The sequence below is a fragment of the Bos javanicus genome, chromosome 1 (genome assembly GCF_032452875.1).
Source record: "Bos javanicus breed banteng chromosome 1, ARS-OSU_banteng_1.0, whole genome shotgun sequence".
NCBI classification, from domain to species: domain Eukaryota; kingdom Metazoa; phylum Chordata; class Mammalia; order Artiodactyla; family Bovidae; genus Bos; species Bos javanicus.
In genome coordinates this window covers 79,824,311-79,848,276 of record NC_083868.1, presented here as the reverse complement: position 1 = coordinate 79,848,276, position 23,966 = coordinate 79,824,311, and the positions used below count along the sequence as shown (strand labels likewise).

Sequence of the window (23,966 nt, the reverse complement as noted above, 5' to 3'; positions counted from 1 at the left end):
ACGCGAACAGCCCTGTGGCCCCAACCCCACCTCCCTGCCCCTCCCAGGCCAGCCAGTGGCCACAAGGGGCTCACGCACATGGTAAGGTTTCTCTCCTGTGTGGATTCGCAGGTGGCTCTTCAGAGTCTGAAGGTGCCGGAATCGGGTGCCACAGATTTCACAGGGATAGGGCTTCTCGCCAGTGTGGATGAGCACATGGGCACGGAGGTGGGCCACCTGCACGGAAGAGCGAAGAGCAAACAAACTGAGGGGCTCGGTCGAGGTGGGCTCAGACCCCCTGGAGCCTCTTATCAGCACACTGGCTGGGGTCCGTGGCCCACGCCCCCTGCTCACCTGGACAAATCTGGCTCCGCACGTTTCGCATTTGTAGGGCTTCTCTCCAGAGTGAATTCGGGTGTGGGTTTTCAGGTTGGCCGGTCGGTTGAACTGGGCCCCGCAAATGTTACAACGATAGGGTTTCTCACCTGTTGCAGAGAGAAGAACAGGAAAGCCATAATTAAAGAAAGTTTCCACAGTCCCTGAGCCCTGGTTTGCAAAGCAATTAACCCTTATGCCACTTCGGCTTTCCTTCCCTTGGAAGGGGTCAGAGAGAGGTGTCAGAGGCCGGCCACCCCTCTCTCACACACACATCAGCACACCTCACCCATGACCAGGGTCAAGAAGCAGGTGGTGATGTGGAGGAGGAGAGACAATGTCAGGCATGGGTCAGGGAGGGACTGAGGTCCCAGGAACCAGCTTTGTCATCAGGATGATCTAACTTCAGGATGTGGACATGTTACTCGCCTTTTCTGGGCCTCAGTTTCCCTCTCTGGCACCCGAGGGGTGAGTTGAGATGACTCAGGAAGGCTCTGCTAGGGTAAGGCTGATTCAGTCAACCCATTCCTCAGAGAGGTAACACTCAGGCTGCTCTAATTTCTGTCTCTGAGAAAAAACATGCTTTTCCTTTCTGCTAGTGGCAACTACAGCTGCATTCTATTTGCAAGAGAGGTGGGGCCTGAGTTGGAGTAGATGCTCAGACAGAGGAAACCAATAGAAGGGCCACGTCTTCCTTCATGGAAAGTTTCTGGGATAATGGGCCCATTTAAAATTCCAGGAGAGAGGCAACTCTGGACAACAATCAGGTTATGAGATGCTACCCGGTGTGAGCTGATAAGGAACCAGCCCTGGGAGAGACCGAAGAGGCTTTAGCGTTTTTCTGGTTTATAAAAACCAACCTGTCTCTGCCTCTCTCAGCCAAGGTTCATCCCCTGTACAGTAAGATGAACACTTTTGACCCCAGTGAAGGTGGAGAAGCAACACAGAGCATCTCAAAGGAAAGACAAAGGGAACACAGAGTAGCTGGGTCACTAAGCCAAGACGTGACAGGCCAGGCCTACACTCAGGCCAGGAAAATCCCTGCTCCCTACCTCACCTCACCAGGCCCCAAAGCCCCACGCTGCTTTCCCTAGAATCCTTGCCCCGTTCTGCCCCGGGGAACCTGGCGAGCTTGGGGATGGGTTATAGAGCCATACCCGTGTGGACGGTCTTGTGGCTGGCGAGGTTGCCCTTGTAGCGGAAGGAGGCCTGGCAGCGGTCACACTTGTAGGGTTTGTCACTGTGGGTCTGCAGCGTGTGCCTCTTGAGGGAAGCCTCCTCAGAAAAGCGGCAGTCACACTCATTGCAGAAGAAGGCCCCATTCTCTGTTGGAGGGTGAGGGGAACACCAGGGTCAGCACGTCAAGAAAGTGAGGTGGGCCTCCATGGCCTGTCCTCTGGAGCCACCCCCAGGGCCAAACTGAGCCCCCAGTGCCCCATCTGCCCATTGTTCATGGGAGCCCAGAGCAAAGGGCCTGTGAGAATTCCCTCTTTCTTAGTGTTTAGGGTCTCAGTCATGGAACCAAGAAAGGAGACAGATTCAAATATTAAGGTAGAAAAGGGAAACTCACACCCAAGGTACCCACATGGCCTGTACCAGCTTACATTCATGCACAGAAGCCCTCGGGTAAGACTGCCTCTGTCTGTGTCTCTATCTTCAAAATCAGGATAATAAACCCCTGTCCTGCCTACCTCACAGGAGCATGTTGTATAACATCAAGCATCACAGGAATGTAAGATATGAATCAGAGTCAAAAATACTTCGAGTTCATCGAAGGAGGAATTAACAATGACTGTGGTCACCCTTGCACCCATCTAGACTTCATGTCTCCCAAGCACTTCTGAGACAGGGAGACAAAAGATGATGGTGGAAGTAGAAACAGAGGCCCAGAGAAAAAGAACTGGAGTATAGAGCGAACAGCCAGGGAGCCAGGATGGGACAGTCCCTCCCTGCTCTCCCAACTATTGGCCCATGGCCCTGTGCCAAGCCTCTCAGTGTAAGGAACTCATCTTTTTCTTTTGTCTTAACAATATGGAAATGACATATCATGGTGACTTACCCCTAAAAGAAGTATTACTGGGCTACCCTACTGGAGCCAGAGCTGGGGGAAGAGGGGAAAACTGGGGGTGCCAATCACAAACTATCCAAAAATGTCAATTAACAATCTGTTCAGTGAATCAAATTCAGCTAATATTAACTGAGTGCCTACTCCATGCTAGACTCATTAGGCCCTGTGGAAAACACAAGCATGAATAAGGCAGATGCTTCTCCTTCTAGAATGTACAGTCTAGCAAGGTGAACTAACATGCATACAATCAGTTTGGGTCCAGAGGGCCTGAGAAGGCTCTGGAAGCTAGTGGTAGCCAGCCCCATCGCTAGTTTTGCTGGAAGGAAGCTGAGAGAGCTGTGTGATCCTTCTCTATTCCCCAAGAATAACTCAGATTCTTCACCCCTTGCTTTGGTCAGTCTCATTCCCTACATAAGGTCTCCAAGAGTGGGAATCTGGGCTGGTGATTTAAATGCCAATGGACTTCCAATGAGGGGCTCCTTCCAATCACTGAATAGACACACAAACCTCTGGAGCAGAGGCCAGGGCAGGGAAGGGACTCACCGCAGCTGGAATCTGAGTACTCAGACTGGGTCTCTCCCAGCTCCTCGGGGAACGTGGGGCCAGCAGCATGCAGGCACATCTCTGCGTGCTGCGGGGACTGCGAGCCGCAGGATGTGCACTTGGGGGGGTGCAGGTAGAGCGGCGAGTGGCTCTCGCTGCTGCTTCTGGGGGAGCCAGTCAGGGACCTGTGGGCAGGAGGAAAGGGCCTCAGCAGATAGAGCAGGGCAGAGCCTCCTCTTGGCCTCCATGCATCCCTCTTCCCTGTGCTCAGGGCAGCCCAGGGGCCACTTGAGATGAGGAACCACAAAGTTACTTATCCCCAAGCCTCCCTTCAAACAGCGGACATACTGAGATCACTGATGGGGTCACATGGAGCCCAAACCTCACTCCCAGGCTCAGCTCCCTCCCTTTGGTGCTGCAGTCCACGGCCATCCTCCGTCCAAGACAGCAGGAGGATGCCCCATGCCATACCGAAACCAAGACCTCAGGAGCTTGGGATTCTTGGAATGCTCATCTACCACAGAGGGGAAATTCTCTCTCTATGAAAATACACTGAAGCTTAAGGACCTTCCTTACTTAGGCTAATTTAGTCAATAGGCTTTAGCCCACACCTCCAGTACACTCAGCATTTCAGGCAAGAGAACACAGCCTCTGCATCCATCAGAAGTGAGTCCAGAATCCTGCTCAGATAAGCCCTGGCCCCAAGTCCCGACTGCCTCTGATCACCTGTTGACAATGTTGTTGAGCCGACTGGCCTGTGGGATGGTGGAGTCCTCCGCACTGGTGCTGAGCTTAGTTGGGGACTGGAGGTCAAGGCTATCAGGCTCCATGGGTGGCTGGCAGGCTGGCGGGGCAGCATAGGCTCGGGGGGAAAGGCGGCCCAGCTCTGCCTGCTCAGGCCCCTCCGGTTTGGCGTTCTGGTTGAGACTGTTGAGCACGATGAACTTGTACTTCTTCCAGTTGCAGGCTTTGGGGTCAGTGGGGCTCTTGGCCGGCGGGGACCCAGAGGTCTGGAGGATGCAGGCGTTCTTGCTGCTACAGGACTCCGTGGGGGAGTTGGGCTGGCAGTCAGACTTCTGGGGACTTTGTGGGCTAACCAGACCCTTCCTGTTCAGGGGTGCATTGGGGGGCTCGAAATGCAGGGCAATCTCATCTTCCGAGGAGGGCCGCTCTTCCTCCTTGCCGGCCTTATCACAGGGGAAGTATGGGGCGCTCCGGGCTGAGGGCGCAGCAGGCTTGGGGCCCTCGGCCACACTGTAGTGCATGTCACTCCGCGCCTCCTCAGGAGCCGCCTCCTTGGGCGAGTAGATGGTGCTGTGGCACACGCTGGGGGAGATCTCCATGGCCGGCCGACTGTACTCACTGGGCACTGGCCTGGCACTGTCGCAGGGGAGGGCCCGATCCTTGGGGAAGGGGTTGGCTATAGGCATCCGGGCATCCCGGAGCTCCTCATCAGAGAAAAGGAAGCTGCTGACCGGAAGGTGGCCGTACACAGGGTATGAGGCTGGCGGTGTGGACAGGCCATTGTACAAGCTGGGGGCAAAAGCTCTGCTCTCACATCCGGGGGCGTTCCTCAGTGGCAGGCTGTTCTCCACCACCTCCCGGCCCCGATAGGCCATGATGTCCTGGGGCATCAGCATGCGGCTGTTGAGGAAGTCTTCACGGGGAGGCTTGATGGCAGGAACCATCTCTGCTTCACTGCAGGAGGGAAACAGAGAGAAGACCCCGGCCTCCTAATCAGAACCTTCCAAGTGACACTGGCCTATGAAACCCACACAGGCGCGGGGGTCAGCTAGACACAGGCAACGTGGCCCTGGACTAGGGAAACACTTGCAGTTACAAGGCAGTTCTGCTAAAAGTCTAGCAATCTAGCCCAGAGAAGCTAAGTGAGTTAGCCACACCATCAGTGCCTGTTCAGGTGTGATTTTGTGTAAGTCCCATATGTTCATATACGTGTGAATCTCTAATTATTCTGCTATTATAAAACGGAAAGCTTTTGGAGCCCTTATCTCATTTCATCCCTACAGAATCCTGCAAGGAAGGTTGAGAAGGCATTATTGTTTCCATTTTATACATGTGAAACCTGAGCTTCAGGGAGGGAAGTGTTTATTTGATGCTGGTGTCACATGTTTGGAAGGTCACTGTCAAACTGGTGTTTGTGAAGAAGGAACTCACTGCCTGGAGTCATAGGGAAGTTTCCTTTTGGAGAAGAGGCAGCAGGTGCCAGGGTGGGAAGCCCTGGCTCTGCAGCAACAGGACCTGGTTTCTAGTCCCCGTGGTGCCACTCATCAGCTCTGTGACCTGGAGCTAGTTACTGAATGCTCCCAGCACAAGGCTGGACCCAGGGAAAGCACTTATAAATGATCTTGCCACCATTATCACCCACAGGAGACAAAGAGCTCAAGCTGCCTGTACCTGAAGGGACATTACGTGGGCGAAAAGTGGGCCAGCTCCGTGTGATTGCAGTTAACAGAGCTAGAACCAAGGAATGAAGGTGAAAGGAGCCAGATTTCAACTTTCAAACTGTCCAAGGTAGAACTGCGTGGTTCTGGGAACAATGAGTTCCTTGCTCCTGGAGATGTTCAAACAGAGGCTGGAAACTTTTCTGTTGGAGAAGGGCTGCGATCACCCTAGAGAAGCTGAATCAAATGATTCTACAGAAGTCAAGGCCTAAGTGTTCTACTTAGCAAAGCTCTTCACTTTTTTGGCTCTCAGGTTTCTCATCTTTCAATGACCGTCCTATCTCACCAGATCCCAGGTAGGGGGTTAGACCCAGTGAACCCAATGTAATTCAGTAAACGTTCTCTCGTTTAGGAGCAGAGTGACATAAGAGATGAGTACAGCAGCCCACAGTCTGGTGGGGGAACTAAGTATGTAAATAGTTACAATGGAAGCCTAAAGGAGAACTAAAACACACATGCAAATAGTGAAAGAGAAGCAAAGTCTAACAGGAATACAAAGGGCTTTGGGAAACAACTGAACAGCTGCGGAAAGAGCAAAGTGATAACTGCACAATGAAGAAGTCGGCATCCGGGCGTGGTCAACAGGATGGGTGGGAGGAAAGGGTCAATCAAGTGAATGGAAGGAAGCAAGAAGTGGGGATACACGTGGCATATCTGAATAGCAGGAGTGTGCAAAAGCAATGGAAAGTAGGCTGTGGCGTATCACAGAGGATTATTTTTTCTACGTGCATGCATTATCAAGGGTCACTGATCTTTTGTGGTCCCTTCCATCTCCAAGGCCTCCATCCAGGTGGCAGCTCACCTGGCCTTGATGAACTTCCGGCAAGTGTCCACAACATGCTCCATCTGAAGGTACATAGCTGTGGCCATCACGGCCATGATGTTGCCCTCCCGCAGATTGAGCCGAGATGTGTACATGAAGTCCAGGAGGATGCAGAACCCCTCCGGGTTGATCTCAGGATCCAGATTGATCACACTGAGGTTGCATTTCAACTGGTCTGTGAAGATGCTGTAGAACAGGCCACTGTAAAACAAAGGAATGTCTCACTATAGCAGACATCAATTACAGAAACGGTCATCAATTACAGTTAGCAGGGGCCCTAAGCCCCTTTTCCCTGGACCAAGCTCTGGACCTTCCATGCCAATTAACAATAGCTGCCATTTATGGAGAGTTTACTCAATGTCAGAGAGTCATTAAGCACTTTACATCTACTCTCCTGTGTTTCTCACAACCTTATAAGATAGATTCTATCCTTCTCTCCCTTTTCAAATGGAGGAACTAAGATCAAAGAGGTCAAGTAATTTTCTCAAAGTCACAGAACCTGTATTCCTTTTGGTCTTCACTGCACAGATTACCAGAGTTAAATTTAGCACTCATTTGCAGTAACTATTTTTAGTTTACATCTTTGGGATAAGCATTTCCTTTCTTGCTCCACCACATTATCCTCATTCTAAAAATCTTATTGTACTTTTTAGAAGCAAATTGGGTATTGATGACAAACAAATAAAATGATACCTATATCTGTAGTTTACTGATTTTCTAAAAGTCCATAGATTGTTTTCTAAAAGCCCATCACAAGGTCAATACTCCCAGGAGAGCTAAGTCAGTGTCAAGCTATACCTCCTGGTACCATGATGTCAGATTCAGGAAAGAGCATGCAGGGAGAGGCCAGAATTCTGGACTGTCATCTGGATTCTACTCTTCCTGAGCATGCTGCCAGAAATGAGCTAGACTTACTAGACTTTAGTAAGTAGCTATGAAACCTTGGGTAAGGGACTTCACTTCTCTGCGCCTTGGTTTCCTTATCTGCAAAGCAGGAATGGCAATGTCTCCCTTACACAGTTGTGGCAAGAATGAAAATGTAAAGGGGACAAACTGATGCCTGAACACAGTAAGCATTTGGTTAGTGTCATCTATTATCTTAACTCTCTATAAACCTTTCCACTATTTTTTTTAAAGGTGCTTGTTGTAGATGTTCTGTATGTCCTCTACTTGCAATCCAGATTCCTGACTCTACGTCAGCTCACCTATAAACGTTTTCATCTTATCATCTATAAAATAGAGCTAATCATGCCATCCATAATACGGGCCACTTTGAAAATCCAGGGAGATGATGGAATGTAAAACTGCTCTGAACATTTGAAATACTTGACAAATATAAAGAATTAGCCAGCTCACTTTCACCAGCTTAGATATTCTCTGAAACACCCACGGAAATATAATCATAGTATAAATAAATACAATCAGAAAAAAAGAGCAAAAGATCTCAACTTAACTTGCTAGAAATGTTTAAAAACTCGCTTTCACTTTTCATTTTTTCCCCACTGGTTCACTAAAGTCATTCCGTTTGCCCTGAACACATCTCTTCTGGAGACAGGATCTGATTTCTTCTCCCTCTATTCCCACAGAATGGAAACGCTTTCTTTTCTAAAAGTGTATTTATTCATTTGCTGCCTGGGAACCCACTCTGCCAGGCCATGTGCTGGGGACCTAGAGACAATGAGATGTGGCCCCAAACACTGCAAGAGGCCTCCACCCTCCACCCTGGCAGCCAGCACCTTCGCTCCCCTTATATCCATCATCTGCCTTCTACTTCCAGACCCCTTACCTGCAGGCCATGAGGACTGTCTTATGGGCTCTAAACTGCTCCCGGCTCACCACTATGACAACATCAGTCAAGATGTCACGGCTCCGGAGTCGATTAAGGTTGAGAAGAACGTCACTGGCATGGCGGGTGAACTGGATACAGCTGTCAGCTGGCGAGGCCATTTTTCTTCACCTGAAAGAAAAGGTCAAAATCCTGTTAGTCCTCCAGAACCTGTTTCCTTCTCACCAGGAGTGTGAGAGCAGGTGGCTCAGCCTGCTCCCTTGTGTTTGCTTTTGAACAATTCATCGGCCACCTCTGGGCATTTCTCTTCATGTCTGTACTAGGAGATAATCATCTTTACCTGACTTGTTAATAGAAAACCCTATAGGGGAAAGAGGAAGGGAATGAGTATTTGTTGAACGTTTTTTCCACATACCAAACACGCCACCAGCATTGAGAGGCAGTGAGTGAGTGACAGGGGAGAGAAAGCATGCTTTGAAGGTTAGCACGTGGGCCATACCTTTTGCAGGCTGTATAACTTGGAACAGGTTGTTTTACGATGTCTGGGCTTCAGTTTCCCCAAATGGGGAGTACTAATTCCTCTGCGGTGGTAAAACTTAGAGATATGTGCCTGGTCCACACTAGATTCTCAAAAATCATAGCTATTCTCATCAGTATCTCATCTCATCATCCTAGCCACCATCTGTCTCTCCCCTGCTAAGCTTCAGAATTGTCAGAATGCAACTGTCAGAACTGCTGGTGCATAGTAGGCAGCAAAATTACTGTGAACCAAGCAACAAGTAAGGGAAGCCCTGGTCACATGAGTGTTAAGACAGTCAAATGCAGGGGCAAAAGAGTAGGGGTGGGGTGGGGGGGTGTGAAGGAGAGGCAATCAGCTGTCCTTTCTCTCATCTAAAGAAAGGTGGCACCGTTCACAGAGACACATGCACTGGCAAATTCAAAAGAAACAGTTTGTCCACAAAACTGTAAAGCGTATAATTCAATTTACTTACCCAGTGCCTTGATTCACAGTCCAAAATTTTGCTTAAAACCTGCAGGGAAGAGAAAAACCAAGCAGAAATTGATTTAATGAATGTAAGATTGTCCACTATAGTCTTATTTTAGGACACACATATTTAGTTTTACTCTGATAGCTGCAGCCTGCCAGCTGGTGCGGTTTTACCACAAGTGAGCAAACACTTTATCCAGCTCGGCTCTTACAGAAACAACAGGCACCCGAAGCTACACGATAATAATGTTTTTACCTTGAGTACTCAGAATACAATTTCATACGTTAATTACATACACATATACACATTTAATTCCTTTTTCAAAGTAAAAAATGTATGCCATCCAAATGTAATAGAGTTTATGGGAAAGAAAAAAAAATAAGAAAAGTGATTCTTTCAATATTAATGAAATGATCCTTCAGGGGCCTAAAAACTGGATGCTTATCAAAACCTGCTAAAATACTATCTTCCAAACTTAGAATGATTCCACAAGACCAACAAGGTCAATATCTTTATCCTTAGTTCACAGAGGACAAAATTGAGTTACCAGGCAGTATTTCCTGACTGTCTGAAGCACTTAAGACTAAATAAGGAATGTGCAGAATCCAACCTGAGATGGTTTATCTACTCTTTTGTTCATTTTCAAAGTTTCCAATCCCATCTCTCCTGGGTCTAAGATCAGATATAGTGCCACAAACTTCCAAGTTTGTGCTTCCCCCTGCTGGTGAGAGATTTAACTGTGTGGTTTAGCTGAGAACTGGCCAGGGAGCACTCAAGAAACACGGACCCTCTCCAAATTGATTTCTCTAAAACAAAATCATTTAAAGTCTAGGTGAAAGACTCATTTATGATCACATGTGGGCTGCAGAAACAAAACAATATCTGAACCCTACCCCAACTCGTCTTTTTTAACATGTAGCTTTTCAGAGCTATTTTCCGGGTAAAGGGGCCCGAGGCCAAGGAGGTCATATTGGGCCACATAAATGGTGAGTGACCCAGCCCTAGGTCTTCTGGCTCAAATTCTTGTCCCCTTTCCAAATCAGCCTACGTGCTGTAGAACAGGCAAGACAGCACCCTGATGTGGGTGAATCTCATTTTTAAGTTCCTTCCCCCACACAGACACTTTGCCCCCATTCCAGGCTGCTGAGTCTTACCAAATGAGCACTCTAAAATGAGAGGTTTCCTTGAGTCTGTAACCAAACACTCTGACATTTCTCTGTGGTCCCAAGTGCCAGTCACTCAATCTCATAGGCTTCAAGGTTAATGTGTGCATGTGAGTGAGTGGAGGCGAGAAGGAAATGGGGGAAGAGAGAGGATAGAAAAAGACAAAAGAACCTATTTCCTCCTCTCCCCATCCGAACTTGGATTGGCAAAAAAAGATACACGGAATGGGTCCTAACCGAAGTTCAATGATTGTGTCCTTGGAAAAGGAATACTGCAGACACATGTGAGGTTTATTTATAAACCTTCTCCTCCTCCCCTCCGGAAGAGATCCCTCAACAACTCTGGAATACTTAAGGCTGTCCTTTAACCAGCTTCAACCACCCTCTCGCTTGTGGATTTCCAGTCACACAGACTCTAGGAACCACAGGAAGTGCAGATTTGCCATTTCACCTTGACAAGTGGCAATGACTCACTCCTGATGCAGAATGAAACAAACAAACAATCCCCCTGGGTCCACTGTCTGTCAGGCTGTTGGCTGGGCACCTTCCACTGTAAACCTCTCGGCCTGGCTTGACCAAATAATGCACATACACTAAGGCCCCTGCCCTTATTAAGTCCACTCCTTTCCAAGCTAGCTTTATCTTAGGAACCCCCCAATGAGTGAGTATGTTAGTCATGGTGGGTGTGGGCAATGATGCCACCCTCTATATGCTGCAGGTGTGGGAGCACCACTAGAATTTGGTTTGCTTTTCACAGACCACTCAGCTGTTTATCATCCATTTTTGTGTCTGATCCTTATAATAGCCACCATTAACTGGGAGGAGAGTGAGGCTCCATGAGATAAGTCTTATCCAGGATCTCAGAACTAATTCCAAGCAAAGCCCGGAAGAAACCCTGCCTACTAGCTTCAGCCATCCCACCAATGTCAGCACAAGACTCCTTCCACAGAAGCAACCAAGACAGCAGAGGTGTCAAGAAGAAACTGACATCTGCAAGAGCCCAGACCTTTCCCGACTCCATCCCAGCACCAGCTGCAGTAACCACCAAGTGAAAGTTAGACTGGTCTTTTCCACCCCCATACACTTTCTCTCCTTTGGCGCTTTCCCTGTGTAAACGAGGCACCTTGAGAAGGCAGATAGATCCTTTAAAGGGCTTGATGAAAAACGAGGGAATTCCCCTTTTAAAAAAAAAAAGGGGGGGGGGGGGCAAAGGTAAAGAAGACAACAGAAAGGCAAAGAGAGACAAGGGATGGGAAGCGCTAAGCCAGCCTATATGAAAAGATCCCATCCTTTTCCTCCCACCTCCAGAGGTGGCCCTCTTCTCTTGCTCACACACAAGGGCACAAACTCGAGCCCTGCAGCCGGGCAAGCCGGCGCAGATCCGCAGATTGGCCCACCCCCATCACACCGTACCTGTCTGCTAGGGACCGCCCACCCCCGGGCGTGTTGCCTGCACCGCGGCGCGTCCACCTCGAAGCCCCCCACGGGCGCGGCGGAGCCCCGGCGATAGCCGTGAATTTGGTTACATTCAAGTAAAACTTTTCGTGCACCTCGGTAGCTAACATTATGTGTGCCTTTTTTTTTTTTTTCCTGTTACGCCGTCAAGGCAGGGGGCAGTGAGGGGAATGGCACAGCCCTCTCATTCCCGGAACACAGTCGATCTCAACTCAGCGGATTTCACAGAACACTCTCTGCCTATCGCCGGCTCCAACGAGAAGTAACTTTCCAGGAAGCTGCCGGCCCCGACGGCAGCCAGGATCGCTGCCTGCGCCGCTCGGGCCGCCGGGGATTCACCCGGCGAGGGGGGGCCGCCCGGGGAGGCTCGCGGGGAATACGGCGCACTTTCCCCTAAATCCCTCGTCCGCGCCAGGTCTAGGAGTCTATTAGAGTTCACCTAGTCCAACCCTTCCCCCGCAACAATTTTTTAAACAGGGAAAGTCAGGCAAGTTAGTAGCACAGCCGGGTCTGAAAGCCAGGATTTCACGTTCTATCCCAGGCTTGACTTCAAGTTGCCCCATTACGGCGTTTATTTGCCTGGTGCGTCTTTTTCTTTCTCTTTGCTTGCCCCTCCGACCCCGTCCCCTCGTTTGAAAGGGAGTGGGCGGTCGAGGCCCCCCCAAGTCAAAAAGATGGAGTCCTAGAGCTCAGGGTCTCCATCCAGCGCGCCCCACCCGAGCTGAAGGAAAACTAAACCGAAAGCCCCTTCCGCCTACGTTGGCAAGAAGGAGAACCCAGCTCAGCTCGATTTCCGCCCAGAATAGAAGCTGCCAGGCCGAACCTGGCTAGATTTCGAAATTTCCGAATCCGATTTCTCTGAAACCATAGATTAAAAAGGTCAGGATTGGCACAAGCCTTGGGCTCAAACTCTAGCGCGTTCATGGGCGCGCCAAGGTTGCCTTGCCCTCCCCGGGCCTTCCTCGGAGTTAGAACCCCCGGGCGCCATCTCCTAATCGGTCTCAGCATCGGACTCCAAGAGGCACCTGCGGGACCCGGTGCTAGGGAGGCGAAATATGCAGCCTCTTAGGCCGCAGCGCAGTCCTAAAACTGGAGGGTAGCGTCACACTGCGCCGCGCAGCACCTCAGCAGCGGGGGCGGGGTCAGTAAAGACGGGGCCTCTTTGGCCTCATAAAATCCCACTTTCTCATCCCTTCGCCGGGTAGAATAAAGGTGAAAGCGAAGGATGCAATTTAACACGGGATGGGATGAGAATCTAGGAAGGGAAGCTAAAATTAAATGCATTTATTGGAAATTAGGAGTCCCCGTGGTTCCGGGAGCTCAAACCTAATCCTGTTTTACCGCTGCCTGACACTAGAGAGAGCCCTCCATCAAGGCTTAAAACCGACTCCTCCTTGTCGCCCCGCCCCTCCTTCTATTGACCTAGTTTAGATCGAGTCTCCGGATTTGGAGAAAGCCTTTCCCCCTCCCCCTTTCTCTATCCCGGTCGGGTTTTGGATTATTGGTAATCTAATAACTCCAATAACTCGTTGAGAAATCCAGAGGAGAATCTGGAAGTGCAAAGCACTCTTGAGAGGCAGGGACGAGGCATTTTAATAAGGCCGGAGCCGCCGCAGTGGAACCCGCATCAGGGCTCTGGCCGCAGCGTTCCCTTTCTCCGCAGCGTCTCAGCTAAGGAGCCGCCTGGGTCTAGTCTCGGGGGTCTGGCGGTTGGGACGGGGGTGGGGGTAGGGTCAAACCGCCGAGTTGTTTTTGTTCTGGGGGAGAAACACCCCCTCACGCTTTTGTCTGGGGGGCGGGAGGGTTTGAACACCGTAGATGAAAGTGAATTTGATAACGTGGTGGCCTCTGCAGTCGCTTTGGGTGACCGAGGAGGTGTTCAGGGACATGATGTCCTGACTTTCATTTCTATCACACTTCCTGCCAACAGCGCTCTTGCAAGCCTGCAAGCTTCTAGGAAATGCAATAAAATAGAGGGATGTGTTTTATCATCAAGATCTGAAGAGGAGCTGCAGAAGGGACACTCCCCGGGCGCCCAGCTCGCGACTGCCTTCCAGAAAGGGCCGGCAGTCAATGCCAACAGACACGAGCAAAGATATTTTGGCCATCCTGCCTGGAGCGGGCTCGGCCTTTGCAAAAAGGCTGACGGGGGAGGGCAGAAGCATGATCTCCCCAAGCAAACAATGCCTTTAAAAATCCGATCTGGACAGAAGTCAGCCAAGGTCTTTATTCACGTTAATGAAGATGGAAGGCACTAACTGTCCTTGGAAAACGATGAGTCAAACTTGACCGCTCTTCAAACACGTCCCCAGATTCGTTTCCAACCCGAACAGAGGCGCGTTTCTCCAACGCGGCCTGCAACAGCTCCCGAAGTGGGAGAGGCAGAACTTGATTCCTGCTGACCAGGGCGGTGGAATCAACGGCTTCTCTCGCGGGTGTGCGCGCCAGTGGTCGCTAGGGGCCGCCAGCACGCGGACGCGCGTTTGCCATCTTAAGTTTTGAACTCCAAGCGAGAAAACTTTACTGAGAAGCTATTGTGGATTACACTCTGCCTGTCCATAGGACCCACGCACACAACTGATTTCTCACCAATCCACTAAGCAAAGTTTGTAAGTGGGGGGTGGGGTGGTCCGAGCTATTTCAGGATCCAAATGTGAGCCTCCGACACAGTGAGGTGCAATCTCTGCAAGTTTAGGGACGGGGCTTTAATCACGCCCTGACACACGCACACCCCCCTCCCCAAGATCTGATGCTCCCACCTCTCAGCGCTTCAGTGGGCTTTTCAAAGTCTGTTACGGAAAATCTTGGGCCATACTTTGTAAACAAGTTGCTCGGAGAAATATGGGGAAAGAACTCTTTCCCATTATGGTTACCTAAGAGGTTAAAATTATGGCTCCCTCTGCCTTCAGCTGCTTTTTCTCAGCTACCTCGAAGGGGCGGAGACAAACTCGCCTTTGACTTTAAGTCACTGACCTGGAATTCAGAAGCTTAAAATCTGGTTCCGGTTAGGTCACTAACTCCCCATTAACCCTCACATCAAGCCAGTTTCCTCACTGTAAAGAGCTGTATGTCCTAGAGCCCTTGTGGTATCCCTCCACTGTAGACTTTGCCCCGGGAAAGGCCACAGCAACTGGGAGGCAGTGTTTTCAAAAGGGGGTGCTTTTTGATTCTCTAAGCAGATGCAGATATCTGCCCGTCGCTGAGCGACATGAATGGGTAAGCATCCGCAGGCCTTGTAATTTTCCTCCGCCTTACCAAAACGTTGGAGGTTAGGTGTCATCCTCATTGGAAGGTGCCCTGCATCAGTCCTAGCACCTGGTTGAGATACTTGGGGACCCGAAGGTGACGCGGTCTGTCTAATGCCCAAAGTGGGGAACTCCGCCAAGACCTACCACTAGGTGGCGGACTCGGTCCGTACGAAAACCGCCGCGCGACCACAGCCTTCCACCCTCGACTGCCCCCCACCTTTCTGCTGTTGTGGTGTATTAGGGGGAGGGGATTGCCTCCATAGGGCAAAGCAGGAAAACATTTTAATTTACAGAAGGTAATTCGTTTTCCCCCATGCTCACACCTCTAGCAACCACAACGCAATATCTGAAGCTGCGTGCGTGTATTATACGTAGATTTTTCCAGCCCTAAATGTATTGGGAACAGAAAGAAAGAATGCACTTGTCTTCAAAAAGCAGGATGGCACTCGGCAGTATTGGCAGAGGTTCCTGCCAAACCCTGTCGACCACCAAAAAAGTCGGGTACAAACTGATTCCCACGGAGAAAAGAGACCCTGGAGGCCAAGGGCAGAAGAAGGGTCCCACCCAGTCTTATAGCGCTTGGCTAAATCGCGGATGGGGGAGTGGGGACGAGTTGGTCTTTTGGTGGGGCTGTGGTCTCGGAGTGGGACGCGGGCAGGGTAGGGAGGAGCCGTTCTGGCTTCTAGTGGGGCGAGGAGAAACCGGCCAGCTTTCCCACAACCCAGCACTCTCGCTCCGATCACTGCGGCAGCTTTCCCACTTGTTGCGCAGTGCAGGAAACTGGCACGCGCCACACTACTTTAACTCCCAGAGGTCTCCAGACCGGCTACAGATCAGCCTGCCACTGCCCCTGGCAATCCACAACCCTCCCTCCCCAACCAACCCCCCACAGACACCATCTCCACCGCCAGCAAAAACTACAGGACTTCCAGTCAGTATTTTTTTTTTTTTACACCAAAACATTCCTTCTTATCTCAATATCAGACAGGCAGCAGAATTCGGGTGCCCAGAGAAGTCAAGTCCAAGGCGGCGGGAGTGGGGGGCGGCGCGCTACTTCCGCCTGTAAAACTCGCCTACTTAAAGCCAACCAGGCAACCCTCCCCCCATCACACACACACACACACTCGAACTACTTCGCCTATTTTGACACCATCCTAGCTCGAAAACCGTTTTTCTCCCTCCTTTTGAGAAATCAAGTTTTTAAAAAGCTAGCTTTATCTCTCCTTCCTAAAGAAAAAAAAAATCCTCATAAGGTCATTTCACAATATTTTTCAAATATTTGACTTTTGCAAATAGATAAGTTTCATCCACCGAGGGGTGGCGCTGCCGCACCACCTCCTGTGAATCTGAATTTTTCACAACAAAGTGGGTTGTGAGTGTGGCTACCCAGCAAAGGAGAGAGGGAAGGAAGAATTTTGACATCTAGTTATGGCTACCATTTACTCAACCAATAACTGGAACTCTTTAAGGCTCAGCTAACGATAGCTGAAGAGTTTACTGTCCCATTCCTGTCCCAAACCCAGAATAAAAATGGAACATTTGTTTTCATGAAAGCAAGGGGTAGAACCCTTAGAAACTGAGCATAGAGGAAATAACCAGTTGGAGAATTCCCACTTCTATCTGCTTTCTCCTTCAAGTTGCTCTGTTTTTACAAATAGATAGCCTTATCGTCACTATCAACAGACCCTTAAAATCAGTCAATGCTTGGGCCTGCAGTATTGGAAAGTCTTCCAAGTAGGATATTGGAAACTTCTATTTATAAATGGAGAGAGGGGGGACTATTTCCCATCCGCAGGCTTCTATTTTGGCCTGAAAACTCAACTACAGTCATTTAAGGCAGGGAATGCCCATCTCCTGGTACTCCCTTTCCATTTCCTCCTCCCCCAGAGACACATTATCTTTTCTCCTTTAAAAAAAAAAAAAAAAAAAAAGCATATATTTTAAAGCGAGAATGTGATTTCACCTCGTTCCTTTGAGCTCATGTTTGCTACCTCCAGGAATAGCGTGTGGACTAGGGCCAGATGAACTTCAACTTGGGCTGCAGATTTACGAGGTTCTGTTCAAGTGCCAAAGGCTCTTGGTAGTAAATAGCGAGCAAAATAGATACCTGTCTCCTGACGGATCTTGCCGGCCCCCCTCTTAATTTTTTTCTTAAGTTATTTATCAAAACCACACACACCTTGCAAAGAAAAAGGGAAACTGGCAGTCTCTGTAGAGGAAGCCAGTGGCATCGCTCTGAGCCACAAACTGTATTTCTAAACAGCCCTTTCCCTGGTTCCTTCTCTCCTGCCCCATTTTCTTTTTCCTTTTTGACAAAAAAAAAAAAAAAAAAAAAGCATCTACTGACACTCACTTTACTTTAAGGTGGGGGTGGAGGGGACGCATTACAAGATATTCCTCCTGGAAACTATAAACTGATGGAACAAAAAAATCCGAAAGGATTAAATCAGTTTCCTGGAGGGGATGGCGAGCTCACAGAAGAGGTCAGGGACCCAGTAACAGTTCTCGATTTGGAGCGCCCAGTCTGGGGCCATTCCTTCGGCTCAGCTGTCAGGACCCCCACCACCAAGACAAACATTTCGAGAAGGGGCACAACATAAACAGGATCTTTTTCAAGCTTTTTTTTTTTTTTTTTTAATTTGTAGGATTGTGTACTTGTTTTCCATGGGATAGCTTTAAAAACTCAATTATTGCAACACGAGTTCCATTTTTGGCCAGAGTTCCAATAACACGGCATCATAACGGCAACGCAATCTACAGTTCTCAAGACATTTACCACGGTAACTACATACGGCAGCGGAGTGGCCCCCTCGCTCCCGCGGCTCCCCAGCGCAGCCGATTTCCGAGGCTCCGACTCCCTACCGGCTCCCGCCCCCGGCCGCCGCCGCCGCCGCCTTCCCCCATTCCTACTCCCTCGATGAGAGCTACAGGTTGCAAATCCAACCAACCTCGCAATCCATTTCTGCAAAATCACTCACAAAGATCTCCCGTTTGCGCCCGCGCCCCCTCCTCCCGCGCCAAGTCCCCCAGCCAGGGCCACAAAGTGCCCTTCTCTCCTCCCGGGTCTTGCACGTAGGAACGCGGGCTGGGGCTGTTTGTGTTTTCCCTCGCCCTGTGCAAGGACCTCGGGAATCTGAAGCCTGACGCCGCTACTCTCCGACCCGCAGTTTTTGTTTTGTTTGTTTTCACAAAGCTTGCACCATGGGAAAAATAAAAATTTAGGAAAGCGGGGAAACAGCCATTGGGAGCTAACACCGAGTCACGCAGCGCCCAAAATACAAACACCGCGACCGCCAGAAATCCCGCCACCTTCCCGCTTGGCTGGGCCGTCCTGAGAAGGTTCCCGGAGTCCCCGCACTCTGAACAGCACCGCAGGTGCAAACGCGCACCCCTTTCCCACCCCCACCCCCAAATCCCCATCCCGCCACAAGCCTCTCTCCCCAGGACCGGGAGAGAGAGCGCGCGGGGGTTCCCGACTCCCTAGACTGCAACCAAGAAAGAATGATTTCCAAACTATTCAACATCCCCGCCCCCAGGCAAGCTAAACCTCCCCCAAAACGCAGGGGAAGGGGACACCAAAACGCTCGGATCTCGTTAGGAAGATCGCGGCTCAGAAAGGAACACTTCATCTGGGTTTATGAAGGGAAAAAAATAAATAAATAACCACGAGGAGTTCGCTTGCATTTCTCCTCCAAAATCTCGGCTCGGAGGTGGGGAATCTAGAGGACCGAGGCCGGTGGAAGGGAGCCAGCGGGGCGAGCGAAAGGGCAGCCTCCCTCCTCGCCTCCCGGAGTGACCAAGAAGGACGGGAGAAGGGAAGGAAGGAGAGGCGAGGGAAGGGAGAGGGAAGGAAGAAAGGCGAGGCTGGAGCGAGGGAGCAAGGAAGGCAGTTTGCAAGCGAGAAAAGAGGGAAAAAAAAAAAAAAACCACAGCCGCACGAATCCAGCGAGATCACAAGCCGTACGCAAGCAGCAGCAGAAAGAGCGAGAGCGCGAGCGCGCGTCCTCTCCGCCGTCTGGGGCCAGACAGCCCCCAGACTTGCCCGAATCACCCCCCAAGCACTGTCTCGTCCTTTCTGCTCCGGCCGCCCCCTAATTCCCCTCCTTCCTCTCCTCCACCTCCTCTTCAAAAACCAAAACAACACAAGGGAGGGTGGCAAAAGCCTCCCCAAACCGGCCAATTCACTCAAAGACAACAAGAATAAAATAATAAAAATATAAAAATCTACATCCTAGAGTGGGAGAGACGTGGGACTAATCTTCGGCATTTATTTTAACACCTGACAGCTACAATAAATAAATATATACATTTACATCAATAGATACACATAGGAAACTTGGAGCCAAAGCATTTGGCAAGAGCAGAAAAAAAGAATTAAAAGGTAAAATAATGATCATGAGCAGCGGCGGCGGCAGCGGCACCAGCGGCAACAGCGGCGGCGGCAGCAGCAGCGGCGGCAGCAACAGCAATAATCACCTGGTGTCCGGCCTTTCCTAGAAACTTCTTGCATCACCACTTCTAAGAACCCCAGTTCTAAGAATCAACAGAGCTCAATTCTCGGAATTTGAGCTGGGGACTTTACCACTGCTACGTAGCAGGGGAGGACTCGGTGTCAGCTCTTCACGACTTATGCCTCCTCCGGGCCATAAAAAGCCCTCCAGGCCAAAATATTTTCCCGCTGTCAGGCAGATTTCGGGGTCCTCACAGGCTAGACGTCTCGGGTTTGGAGGTTTCGGCGCGAGGGTCGAGGGGCCGGACGGTGGCTCTCCCTACCCGGCCCCCGGTCGGTGGTACAGCCTGCTCCGCCACCGTCACGTGGGCGCCCCCTCTGTGACGTCGGCGTCTTCGCTGTAGCAAAGCTCGGCCTCTGGAATTCTGAGAACTAATTTGCTATTCGGTGACATAAGAGGGGGAGTGCGCTTTGCTTCCCCGGGGTCTGGGGCTCATTTCTCCTCTCTTCCCCATAAACTCAGCTCCTCCGAGCTCAAAACACAAAAGGAAGCGAGAGGTTGGAACCTTTGGGAAAAGTCTGTTATATATAGTAGGTTTCGGGGCGAGTAAGAGAGAGAGAGAAAAAAAAAAAAAAAAACAATAAACACCACAGCTCTTTCCAGCTAGAATATTAGGCACCACGAGAAAAATATTTGCCAAGCAGTTTTCGGTGGGTTCATTTGCTTTATTTTTATTTGGGACAGTTTGGGATTTTTTTTTTCCTTGTTGGTGTGGTGGTTTGGGATTTGGGGTGGTTGTATTATGATGGTTTTCGGATTTTTGCTTCTGATTTTTGCCTTTTGCAACTTTGTGATGTTACGTAAATCGTAGGATCCCGCATCGGTTGGATTTTGTTTTGTTTTACCCCTATGAAATCTCTCAAGCGATATAAGGAAGACGTGTTGTTTTAATACTGATAGTGTTGAAAGAAGCTTGAATTTTTTGTCGTATGTAACAATTCCAACCCCCACTTTTTTCAGGGGGGCGGGGAAGGGTATTCAATTTTCCTTTTCCTCTTGGACTTTTACTGAGAGGACGCTCTCCTGCACTTGAGAGACATGTTCAAAGGATTTGTTTTGGTTTGTTTCTTTCCAGGACAGCAAGTGGTGGGTTTACTCTGTTATTGTTGACTCTTAGGAAAATTCTTGCTGCAAGAAACGTGTGTGTATGTGTACGCGTACGCTTGTGTTCTACAAAATTCTGTGAGCCAAATACATGTTTGTGTTCTGCTTTTTCTTTAGGTCTTGGTTCCCTCCGCTCCCTCCCAGCTCGTTTCAAGGTCGTTGTTAAAAATCTCTCCTGTCTGTGTTTAAAGAGACCAGCCGGAGGGAATTCTAAAGGCCTGCGGTGCCAGTATCACAGATACTGCGTGGATTTAGAACAGACTGTGCTACAACTACAACGCGCTTCACGCAGCACAGTCCTCTTAGTTTTAGAGCTGAGTTAGGAGGAGGAGGAAAAGGGGGGAAATCTTTCTTTCTTCCTCCCTTTCTTTTTAAAGGCAAATGCAGTGCAGAATCATTTCACTGTGGGCCTTGGTTTGTTTATTCAGAACTGCCAGTTTCCCTATTTAAATGTTGGTTGGGGTTTTTTCCCCTCCTACTCATCCCTGAATGAGGGAGACTCTTGTTTCTTTTATGTCTCTCTCTTAAAAGAAGGGTGTGAGGGGAAAATAATATTTCAGATTCCTCAAGTATTAACCCAAAATGTTTGGACCAGAAGCAGCTTTCAAAGGTCAGGCTGTTCTGAGCCTTGGCTATGAAAGTCCTTCAGGCGGACTCATTAAATTACAGACGAGTTCTTAAAGGTTCCACAAAATTTCTGCACATGTTAATTTCCAATAACGATATCTCCCCAAATAATCTACCTCTCCAAATTTGGATTTATAGTGGAGAAGTGAGCAGAGAGATTACTGGCTGTTTCCTGGGATATGTGGGGATCTCTTTCCCAGAAGTCTGTAAGAAGTTCAAATCTGTTGCTGAAAATGTCAGTGCAGCCCCCCTTTTGAAAAGGCCGTGTTGGAGTTTTTACAACCAGGAGAGATCCAAAGGGGTCGATTATTTTCCACAAGGGCTGGAGCTTAGGAAAAATGCCTAAAGTGTGTCTGTCCCTTTGAAATCTGAATATTTTAATACTTATTGACAGATGGATTACTGCAGCTTCTGCAGAAAAGCCTGTCTTGTGAAGGATTTTTGAAAAATATACATAGGCCTAATCCTGTCACCCTTGTGGAAATGAACATTTTACCCCCGAAGACACACGTTATCGTTAAATGCAGATTCATTTTGCCAGAAGGCAGACTGTTTTTTAAATTGTCCCCTTCCTCCTGATTTCGAAAGAGTTTTAAAGGAATCCCACCGGATTCTAAATGACACCCGATTTTGCTGAAGCGATCGTCTTTGTGTATTTCTATGGGTGATTATTTTTCTATTTTTTATGAGTATGTTCCTCAGGTGTATCTGGGTGGTTTGGAATGTGAATTGTGTGGTTCTGCCCTGCTACTGATTCTGCAATGTGATAACTTTTGTGATGTGGGGTCCCTTTTCTTGTCAAAGTTGACATCCAGCCTCACTGGGTCCTCCCCACCACCACTTGAAACACACTGCTTGTCCCTCTCGCGTTCTCTTTGCCATTCCAATCTTAGCCCCGTGGGGGCGCTGCAGAGCAAAGGGAAATCTGCTCTCTCTAGCAGTAGAACCAACCAGAGTGGGGGCTGGGAATGAATTCACCCTTCTAGTACCTCAGCCCTCTAATTCTCTGCGAGAAGTCTGTAAAGGAAGACCCCACTAGGCCTGGTTTATAGATAATTAATCCCATCACCAGGGTCCTCAGACCCTTTCTGGGGCCAAATGCCAGAGTCCCACATTTCTAATACTCCCCCAGCCCCCAAATTGAAAGAAATTAACCAGAACAGATGTTAAAAGAAAAAAAATTATTGAAAATATTTTAAAGGTAAGGATTTACATTTTTGTAGGTCCCCTTCTCTTTTCCAGATGAATGGTGAGGAAAATTGTGCACCCACCTCTCAATCTCTTCAATTATTAGGAAAGTAAATTTATCAAATTTTTTATACCCATTGAATTTCTTCCATAATGTCCTGCCTTCTCTCATTTCTTGATTTCTCCCCATTAGTAATCAGTTGGCATCACTCTGTGAACCTCCCTCACCCCAGCAGTGATAGGATTAAAGAAAGGATTGACTTGAATATATTCAAATTCTTTCAAATCATCCATAAGAAGCCCTGAAGAGAGATTTCATGTCTGGGGTCTTATGTGTGATTCTTGTGAACTTGGAGGGTTATGTATCAAACCAGTCCTATGATTTAATGGCTTCTGGCTATTAATACTCAGAGTAGAGGATCCAGTCAGCCTGTTTGCCTGGTGGTTTGGGTATGGTGATAGGTTCTTAATCACAGGTTCTGGATGAATATAAGCTTTGTTGCAAAATAAAATAGCTTGGTCTTAATATTACATCTGTTTAAGGAAAGGAACAGACTTTGCATCCAGTTCCCTCACAAACTTCCCCACAATACAGCCACAGCTGAAAAGGAACTATCCTTGGAGTAAACACTGTCTTGTCCTCTTTCTAAGGGAACTCCCAAGAGGAAATTGGTTTCACCTGTCAGGAATTTCTGGCATCTTGGTAGATCTTGAAACTGTCACATAAGAGAATTATAGATTTTAGGACTGGAAAGAACTTTGCAGATCAATCAACTCCTCGAGGCTTCCTTCTTTCAAGAGGACAGGAGGGCCATCACTGGAGGCCTGCGGGACCCCGAGACACAACTGAGAACGGGTCTTTGTGGTTCTCTGGTCCTGTGTTAGAGAATCAGGAAGATCTGACTGCCTGGGCTTTGAGGTGGGTGTCTCATTTTCTGACAGAATTGAGGAAAGAGAGGCTGCTTTGGGCTCTGTGTGAATTGTAAACTGGTTCTCAGAACAAACTCCAGGTCACAATGAGTATTGAGTTTTGACAGTCATTTGGACTTGGTGGTGCCTGTCACCTATACTGTGGTACTCAACAACTACTTTTGATGGGTCTGGGAGATTTTTTTAATGTACCCATTCATTTTATTTCAAATCCTTCATTTAGAGCTATTGTAAACAAGCCCCTTATATTATCCTTGGAGAGAAAAAAGCATTTTGTTGGTATGATTTAGAGAAATTGAGCAGAAAGTTTTGAGACATTTTTTTTAAAAGATGATTTCCAATCACTACCTTCAGAAAAAAGAAGTGTCAACGTTTAATTTTGATCCATATGCTGCCTGCTTTCAGCCTGTATTATTCTGAGACTTTTTTTTTTCTTTAGAAACCTTTTCAGCCTAGCTCAGAGTTTACCCCCAAAACACTGATTTTTTCCATACTTTTCTCACTAATTTAAAATGGAAATAAATATCAGGAGCTTAAAATAGAGAAGTGATTGGGGGTGCATAATCATTTGTTTATTGCATTCAATCACTGTTTTGAATAACAGGGTTTTCACTTCCTTTGAAACCTTAGCATGAGGGAAAGCAACAGCTGGACCAGGAGGGGGTTGGAGGGAGGAAGGCACTGGAGTGTTTGTAAACTCAGAGTGGCTGGCCCA

General features: G+C 48.7%; 1 protein-coding gene across 3 annotated transcripts in view; it reads right to left on the bottom strand.

The window, feature by feature from the left end:
- The window catches only part of BCL6 (BCL6 transcription repressor), a 52,466-nt gene that overhangs the window by 4,560 nt on the left and 23,940 nt on the right, over positions 1 to 23,966 (bottom strand). Inside the window, exons 1-9 of one of the 3 annotated variants that reach the window (XM_061413260.1) lie at positions 19,368 to 19,456; positions 9,029 to 9,067; positions 8,037 to 8,207; positions 6,230 to 6,451; positions 3,692 to 4,663; positions 2,966 to 3,150; positions 1,512 to 1,679; positions 334 to 464; positions 79 to 216 (exon numbers count right to left, since the gene is read on the bottom strand). In XM_061413260.1, coding sequence (XP_061269244.1) covers positions 79 to 216; positions 334 to 464; positions 1,512 to 1,679; positions 2,966 to 3,150; positions 3,692 to 4,663; positions 6,230 to 6,451; positions 8,037 to 8,197 — 1,977 coding nt within the window. In that variant the 5' untranslated portion in view covers positions 8,198 to 8,207; positions 9,029 to 9,067; positions 19,368 to 19,456. Of the gene's footprint in view, positions 1 to 78; positions 217 to 333; positions 465 to 1,511; positions 1,680 to 2,965; positions 3,151 to 3,691; positions 4,664 to 6,229; positions 6,452 to 8,036; positions 8,208 to 9,028; positions 9,068 to 10,179; positions 11,593 to 19,367; positions 19,457 to 23,966 lie in introns of those variants that run through there. The other 2 variants (XM_061413267.1, XM_061413272.1) reach the window with 2 other exon arrangements.